Genomic DNA, 8,631 nt, shown 5'->3' on the forward strand with positions numbered 1-8,631 from the left:
TAATAGACGTGCTTGCTCTGTAAACTGCAGCTGCTTAAGTGCCTCTACCAGTGTTTGACCCTCAGAGACCTTTAAAGGTCCATCATGATAATTTTAGACTTAAGTTGCTGTAGATGTATTTTACATTTATATTTGTGTTAGTTTTGCATGCCAAAACGGTACCATTTAATTTGGAGCTTTTAACAAGGAACAATTTAGACCCAAGCTAAATTACACTTGATTGGATTTAAGTCATGCAATACAATGTAAGATTCTGCTAGTGTATTATTTCAATATTATGAATTGAAAATTTCACTTCTGCCTACCTAATATTGCAGAACTACAAGTTAGTTTGCCCCTCCCTTACTTAGACCCCTGACCACCAGCCTGTGCCCCCCTTTCTCCCTCATACCTCTGCTCTTAGTTAGTCCACTCTACACCATACTTCTTTACTCTCTCTTCTGTGCACAATTCAATTGCTTGCTTGCAACTATCGGCAATCAGTTATTTAGTAGCTGCTTACTTTATTCTTTCTTTTTTTAATCAAACTTCTGTTTATTGTGGCCACGATAAATCTGAGTCCATGGCTGACAGAATACAGCGAAGAAAGGACAAACAGGCGAAGGAATCAGCTGAAAAGACCAGGGATGGAAAGGAATTGAAGAATGAAGGAGATAATTTTCAAGAAAATGGAGGGGGGCCATCAACTGAGCAATTGTCCACCAATGATGTAACAGCTAGTGATAAAAATGGAGATCTTCAGGTTGAGCCAATTGAACTTCCTCCATTTGAAATCATTGCAGGGTAAGTCCATATTGAGTGAAACATTTTACGATTCTTGAAATTAATTTAGCTGTTGTATCAAATATGAGTGAAACATTTTACAGTTGTTGAAATTAATTTAGCTATTTTAACCAACTAGTATACACCTTGTAAACATTTATTTAGAGAGGAAAAAGGAAATGTTTGGGTTGTTTTTTTATTTTATTTTTATTTTTTACATTTTGGCAATGTCTTCTTGTATCTTTTCTCCACTTTTTTGCAACTCACAACTCTGTATATACGGCAGAATTGAAATGTCACCCTTTGACGGAATGTCAATTGAGTTCTTCCCAAAATATTTTGGCTGGGGGGTATGGGGGTCACACCCAACTCAGTAAATCAAGGAGTGAATGTGAATACACCAGATTATTTGGGAATTGTGAGGCTTGGTGTAAATTGTGAAATGTTGTTAGAACCCATCAGAAAAACGCAGCCCACTTTGAATATGAAAATACCTCTCATTATGTAGTAACAAATCTGTTGTCAATTTATACTTGCGCACCATTCCAGTTTGCACGCCAACACTTCAAGGAACAGCATGTTTATTATTTAGCACAAAAATAGCTGATTCATAGGATATTTTTAATTAGTAGTTGGTAGTTAGTTATATTAAAGGTAATTGTTTTTGCTAAGCGTCATGATGTGCAATTTGTTTTTGTTTCTGCCAGTTTTTCATTTTCTTATATTAAGTAGGCTTATTGTAAGACTTAATGTCTTCTGGTCATGAGACCGGATATAATAGGGAATTCCCACATTGGGTGTGTATCTGGCACTAAATTGTAAGGTTGATAGATGTGAGAATACATTGGACTATTTTTCAGGTAATCTCGTGGGACACAATTTTTGTGCTCATTGAAAAATTTGAGTATCCAACCCCAGTTAATCTAGTATGATTTAGAACTTTGAGTTATAATTTTTATTATACTCCTACTAACAGTGGCCAGCTGTTGATACTTGATAAACTAATAAAACTATTGAAACAACACAAACCATATTTAACTTCTGGCTATAAGGAAAACGAATGGGAAAATAACCTCAAAATTGTTTGATCTTTTATACAGGGACCGGATTGATCCGTTTGCATTCAAGTTCCAGTTCAAGAATGTGGAATATTCTTCAGGTCGCAATAAGACCTTCTTATGCTATCTAGTGGATAAAGGAAATACAGCTAATGGGCTTCTTAGAGGCTGTCTTGAGGATGAACACAGCGGGTCCCATGCGGAAGAGGCTTTCTTCACTCAGTGTCTCCCTGACTACGACTCTTCACTCAAATACACAATCACTTGGTAAATTTAATTCAACTATTCTCTTCAAATACCTCCATGCATTTGTATTTAAGGTGACCAGCTTGTTTTATGTGGTAGTTGAAATTACCAGAGCTAAAAATCCTGCTTTTCTTTCAGGTATATGTCATCTAGTCCCTGTTCTGCTTGTGCAGCAAAAATAGTTGATGTGTTAAATACCAAGAAAAACATCAAATTGACCATCTTTGCTTCCCGGCTGTTTGAGTTTGAGGAACAAGAGATCCAAAATGGCCTAAAGTCTCTACATAAAGCTGGATGTAAACTGAGGATGATGAAGCCTCTGGACTTTTCCTATATTTGGGATACATTTGTGGAGAATGAGGACCAACCTCTTAATCTGTGGGAAGACTGCAAGGACAGCTATGAGTATTATCATGAAAAGCTTTCTGACATTCTTCAGTGAGAAGAGTAAAAATGTATTAACATTTAAAAAAAAATGTATGAAAAAAGTATTGCTATGCATTTTTAGAGTGGGAAAGAAGCTCCTAAATGGCAATTAAATGCTGTGGAATGGGTCACTTTTTTGTAGTACAGTAATCCCTCGAATATCGCGGATTCAACTATTGCAGCTTCACTACATCGGAGATTTTATTCCTGGGGATTTTTTTATTTTAGTTTTTTTTGTAAATTCATAAAAATGTGAAAATGCATGCTGAAACGCTCAAGCGGAAGCCACTCCCCTGTCCTCCGCTTGCTTCAAGGACTCAGCACTGAAGTTAAAAAAATAAATATATATATCTTTTTTTTAAATAGGGGTGACCCTACTTCATTCATCCTCCATACCGCCCATCCTCGAAAGGGTTGCGGGGGTTGCTGGAGCCTAACCCAGCTGTCTTCGGGCGAAAGACAGTCTACACTAGACTGGTAGCCAGTCAGTCGTAGGGCACACAGAGAGACAAACGACCATCCGCATCCCCAATCATACCGCCACCAGTGAGAATTGAGCCCACGCCTGCCCGCACCAAAGTCAGGTTAGTGACCCTACTTCGTGGTTTTTCAATTATCGCGGCCATGTCTGGTCTACATTAACCGCAATAATCGAGGGATTACTGTAATCCGTATTTTGCATTTCAGGTGTGTGCTACTGTAGTATACTTGTTTTGCTATCTTGTGATCTCAGAAAAATTCCATACCAAGGTAACTTTTTCCTTCTGATTTTTTTAACAATCAATTCTCAGATATTCTTGAACAATCTCACGTCTACCACACAAACACTTCAACCATTTTAAAAAAGAGAGAGATAAGAGAAGCACTGGCAGCTTACACGTACAGGTTTACAAAAGTTTTTTGGCGAATACTATCCTGTCATCTGATGCTGAAAGGTTACCTGATCTTGTCTTATCAACTGATAGAACTGGCTGATGTTCAGGCCTTTCAAGTTAAACTGTCATTTAACACCAAGCATTACATTATCAGGACTTTTTTTTCCTCCACCACAAAAATGTTGATAAATCACAGATGTGAAAGTAAATACTCATTGTTATCACTTAACGTGGAGGTCATGAAAGTGAGGATATTTTGACATGGTGAAACTGAACCTCTATCAAACCACTTTATTTGTTTCTGTCTGTGTCAGTGTGTCTGCTGTTCACAACAGCTGCTATTGAGTTAAGGCATTTTTACAATTGTCAAGTGATCATCATAAATAGAGGCAAACTGGGTAGCTAGATTCAAATTTAACCCTGTGTGACATCTAAAAGCATTTGAAATACAGTGGCCAGCTGTTGATACTTGATAAAAATGGTCGGTATCCATGCTGATAGCAAGCCAATATTATTTGATGAAGGCTACGTTGATAAACAAATATAGGTGCATAAGTCCTAACCTTCAAAATAAGAAATCATACAAGTTCAGGCCCATGTATATGCACAGAGATGCCATTTTTGGGTGCTGTGTTTTTTAGCAGTGCAATAGTACACTGCAGCAACAGAATTGTTAATAAAAAATATCTGATTTTAAAAATGAAAAGTTATATATATGTTTTTTTATATTGATTAATTAATTGAGAGTGGCTGAGTGGTTAGCACGTCGGCCTCACAGTGGGGGACCTGGTTTCAAATCCAGGTCGGTCCACCTTTGTGGAGTTTGCAAGTTCTCCCCGAGCCTGCGTGAGTTTTCTCTGGGTACTCCGGTTTCCTCCCATGTTCCAAAGACATGCATGGTAGGCTGATTGGACACTCTAAATTGCCCCCAGGTATGAGTGTGGGCATTAATGGTTGTTTGTGCCCTGTGATTGGCTGGCCACCATTTCAGGGTGCCCCTTGCCTCTGGCCTGAAGTTAGCTGGGATAGGCTCCAGCAACCCTAGTGAGGATAAAGCAGTTCAGAAAATGAGATGAGTTTAATGGAAACAGTTTCAAATATATATTTTGCTTCTGCATTTTTGTCACACCGTATTGCCGTTTTCTGTCATTGCGTTTGTGCTTTTGTGTAGCAACATGGAATATTCTGATGAGGTGAGCAACATGGTTTCAGGACAACATATACTGGTAATTGCTTGTCTCTCTTGCATGTCTGATTAACAAAAGACGGTAATGTATGTCTCATTCTGTTGATAGCTGTGCATCTTCTCATGGCGTTCCAATGGGCCGAAATACCTGCCGTTTAAGAATGTTAATTGTAGACCTAAAAGCTTATAGGTGTCAATGTGAATAGACATCTGTTTCTGTTTGTTTTCTTTCCCATGCGAAAACAACAGCCATCTCAAAGGTTTGACAGTGATTTGCCCAACTGAAACATTTATGGTAAATATTTGATTTCATGATTTATCCATTTGTCCATTTTCTGTACAGCTTAACCTCAGAATGGTTACAGACAACGTTGCCACAATTACCTCACTTAGTAGTTTTCATTCCTTTTTAAAAAATGTTTTATAAACATTATCTAAAAATATAACAACTAGTAAAATTGTCTACATTACTAATAAGTGAAATAATGTTTAATAATTATGCTCCCCTGACATATACTCTATATAGTCTGTTAATTATGTTCGCAGCTATTATTTTACATACTGACTTTTCTCACAATACATACATACATACTCACTTCTTTTTAACAATACTATCACCAGCAGAGGGTGTTATAGATCCAGAGAAACCAAATTCTAAATCCCAGATTTTTAGTCATATGCACAGTAAAACCTCTGTGAGACAATAAAGCAATTAAGACAACACCCCCACACCCCCACCCCACAGAAAAACAATTAAATTGATTGCACAAGCTTTCCACTAAGGAGAACTGATAAAGAAAAATCCAATGGTGTGTGGGTAAAAGCTGCTATGTGGTATTTCATTTTTTATATCCTCATCCTTAAGATAGTTGAGAGTCTTTTGATAATGAGAAAAATTCCATAGTAATTATATTGGACCAAAATTAAAATACAATGTCTGATTTTCACTGGTAATTACTTTTTTATTTGCAATTCATTATTACCTTTGCCAGATTCATATCTGCCACAGTTGGAGTTTTCTTACATTAACAGAGAGCTACTAAGAATTTTTTGAATGTGTATACATGTTCGATTCGTTCCTGAAATTAGGCAATTTTCTCCTTTATTCTCTGGTCGCTTTGAGATGAGGAAGGTTCTGATTTTCTTTGTGTGTTAAGAATAATTGAATAGACAAATTAATGCAATAAAACATTTGATCTAATATGTACAATAGTGAGGAAACCTACCTTTACATTCCTATTTAGAGATGGTTAAACTCTATACCAATGAAATAAAAATACTGCTTAATCAAAAACAATATAATTTTTCTAAAAAGTGGATCACAATATAACAAACACAACACATATCTAAACAGCAGGTATAGCATAATGTAGAGTAATCACAAGGTTGTTGTTTTTCGCACAATTAGATTTGAAATTAATCACTGTAAAAGTACAATTGTTATCAAGACTTTTTTTTACTTTTCTGAAACATGACATGCTCAGACAAGAGGTTTCATTATCAGTGCTGAATAAATCTATTGTAACAGTAGTTTCAGTGTATAGTTTAAATGAAAGACTACTTTGCCTTGCTCATACATGCCCCTCATATTTATAAAATACATACCTGTCAACAGGAATTGTTAAACTGGCTCCAATCAATATTTGGCTGAATATTTTAAGCCAAGTAAACCTGAAAACATTGGTAATTGGAAGAGTACTAGTCAAAAATAAACTGATTACCTCACTACACATAGTCTAGCAGTGAGTCATAAAGTTTGCTAGTTTATCCAGAATACTAATTGCCCTCTAAGGGTTGTTTATGTCGAAGATGTAGCCAAGGGACATGCCTTGCTACCAGGCTGTAATTAATGCAGTTCTTCCGCATAATCCGAGTTTTTTCATTGTCAACATTCTTTTTTAATAGAGGATCAAGTCCACCGCTAGTGAAAGTAAATGTCAAATCTGAAATTGTCTAGCATTTCCGTAGGGTGGTCATACGTCCTCCATTATGCAGGACAGGCCTCCATTTAAATGCCTTGTTCTGCGTCCAGCGGAGCCTCAAGCAGGCCACTTGTGTTCTTGTTGGAGTTGGACCTGAATATAACACATTCTCTATACCCGGCGGTACTGCAGGTTTTATGTTTTTTTTATAAAGGCGCCGAGCATTTCGATTTTGAAAGACGTTAGGTTGGAGTTTGATTTGAAGAATTCATCTCAGCATCAAGTTTTCTGGGTGTAAAATAGACCAGGATAAGAAAAGTTTTAATTTCCAATTCACTCCACTGACTGCTTCAACTTCTAACTGTATATCAATGACCACGTCGTTTTCCCATCCATGTATTCTGATTAAGATTACATGTCGCATTACCATGACTGTTGTGCCGCATGACCTTCCTTTATTGTTTCAGTAGTCACGAATATGCTGATAAAGTAAGTAGTTGAATCCAATTCCATGACAGAGGCCACTCCTTGTGCATAACCTACATTATCTGTTCGTTGTCGGGAAATGTTTATAATCTTTTACTCTAACAGTAAATGTTCGATAATCTTGAATCTGTATTAACAGGTCAATTTATGAATCAGTGAGGCAAAATAGGTCAATCACTGACTATATTTTTGCAACTACAATGAAAAAAATGGCAACTAATAACATATTTTGTCATTCCAGTTATATCTACAATATAAAAACGCTTGCATCTTGGACTTCATGGAGGTAGTTTGATCAAAACAAGGATTTTTACGTCAAGGGAAACAAGATAAATGTGTTTGAAGTTATTTTTTCTGCCTGTCAAGCAGTGATACTGTTTTAAAATAGAAAAAAAAGGTATTATGTGTCCACAAAGTAGTTTTGATGGATATAAATTGATATGTCATTGTATGTTAGATTAGAATCTAGTATTAATAGGTGTAAGAGAAGTATAAGGAGGTGCGTAGGTACAGTTTCAGTGAGTTGGTTTTGTGTTTTTCAAATCGAAAGTATAACCTTTTAGCTTAATAATCAACCGTGAGGAAGGACATAATGCGTTCCTTTGTGTTTATCTTGTGACAATGCAGTGAGGTCACAGCAGTAAAAATCCACCCCTCCCTTTCCTGTATTTCTCTGGCACAGACTCTAACCTTTCCCGTAAACTCACTCGCTAGACAGGTATGTTGACCTTGAAGGAGGTCTCATGTTGTGTGTGTGCATTGAGTTTTGATTAGCAGTTCTCAACACAACAGGTGGACTAAAAGTCTAACAATTCCAGTGAGTTACTTCAGATTTATACGTCTGGTGTTCCAATCAGAATTTACAGAATACGCAGAATACATGCATGTAAATAAGAAGATCCCAACAAGGGCAATAGTGAAGTTACAAGGAGAAAAGACATTAAAGAAGGGAGAGGAATTCAAGTACGAGAAAGATGCTGATCTCCTTAAAAGTGATCATGTTGGATAGGATTAGAAATGAGACAATAAGAGGGATAGTGCTGTTAGGTGTTTTGGAGACAAGTTCAGAGAGACCAGACTTTGATGAGTTGGGTATCTCCAGAAGAGAGACAGGGACTTCATCAGTAAAAGGTTGTTGAGGGAGAACCTGCCAGGGAACGGGCTAGAGTTTGACCTAGGAGATGATACATCGATGTAGTAAGACATGAAAGTGGTTGGTGTAGGGAAGGGTGATGCAATAGACATTAAGTGAAAGTGAAGTAGAAAATCAATTCCCTGTGGCAACCACTCCTGGGACAGGCCAAACGTGTTGTACATTACACAGCACTTTTTGCCAACTATAGTCATTCCTGAAAACTGAATTTGCAATTATTGATCAGACTTAACATGGCATAGATTAAAAACAATGTATGGTGCTATAGACCTTCTATAATTGTATATACTATGTACTTAATGTCCCATGTTTCTGACGTTGATGCTCTGATTGACGCAATCACATTTTTGTGGCCATTGATTGAGACATATTTCCATTTTCATGAAAATAGGCTTAATAATTGATTTATTTTTAATATGTAGTCCAGAACTTTATCCCGAAACTGCCCCCCCCCCACTTCATTGTTTGTGTTACCAAATTCCTAAAGTTATTCAGTTGTCAACAAACCAGGCAATCC

At 36.9% G+C, this 8,631-nt stretch overlaps 2 protein-coding genes across 2 annotated transcripts in view; both read left to right on the top strand.

Annotated features, from left to right (window-relative positions):
* The window catches only part of fhit (fragile histidine triad diadenosine triphosphatase), a 50,727-nt gene extending 48,723 nt beyond the window's left edge, over nt 1-2,004 (top strand). Inside the window, exon 9 of the mRNA XM_077602550.1 lies at nt 1,863-2,004. The gene's annotated coding sequence lies outside the window, so the exon portion shown is untranslated. The remainder of the gene's footprint in view (nt 1-1,862) is intronic.
* LOC144075486 (C->U-editing enzyme APOBEC-2-like) lies at nt 142-4,073 on the top strand. Its single transcript, XM_077602544.1, has 3 exons — nt 142-783; nt 1,863-2,087; nt 2,205-4,073. Exons 1-3 carry the CDS (start codon nt 563-565, stop codon nt 2,506-2,508), a joined length of 750 nt encoding a protein of 249 aa, XP_077458670.1. The 5' UTR covers nt 142-562; the 3' UTR covers nt 2,509-4,073.
* The last annotated feature ends 4,558 nt before the right edge of the window (nt 4,074-8,631 follow it).

Source organism: Stigmatopora argus, chromosome 6 (genome assembly GCF_051989625.1).
Source record: "Stigmatopora argus isolate UIUO_Sarg chromosome 6, RoL_Sarg_1.0, whole genome shotgun sequence".
Lineage (NCBI taxonomy): Eukaryota > Metazoa > Chordata > Actinopteri > Syngnathiformes > Syngnathidae > Stigmatopora > Stigmatopora argus.

Excerpts from the sequence above, each read along its gene's own strand:
- LOC144075486 (XM_077602544.1), top strand. The coding sequence starts at position 563 with ATGGCTGACAGAATACAGCGAAGAAAGGACAAACAGGCGAAGGAATCA. Across the intron at positions 784-1,862 it reads CCATTTGAAATCATTGCAGG|GGACCGGATTGATCCGTTTG; the intron begins GTAAGTCCATAT and ends TCTTTTATACAG. Across the intron at positions 2,088-2,204 it reads CTCAAATACACAATCACTTG|GTATATGTCATCTAGTCCCT; the intron begins GTAAATTTAATT and ends CTTTTCTTTCAG.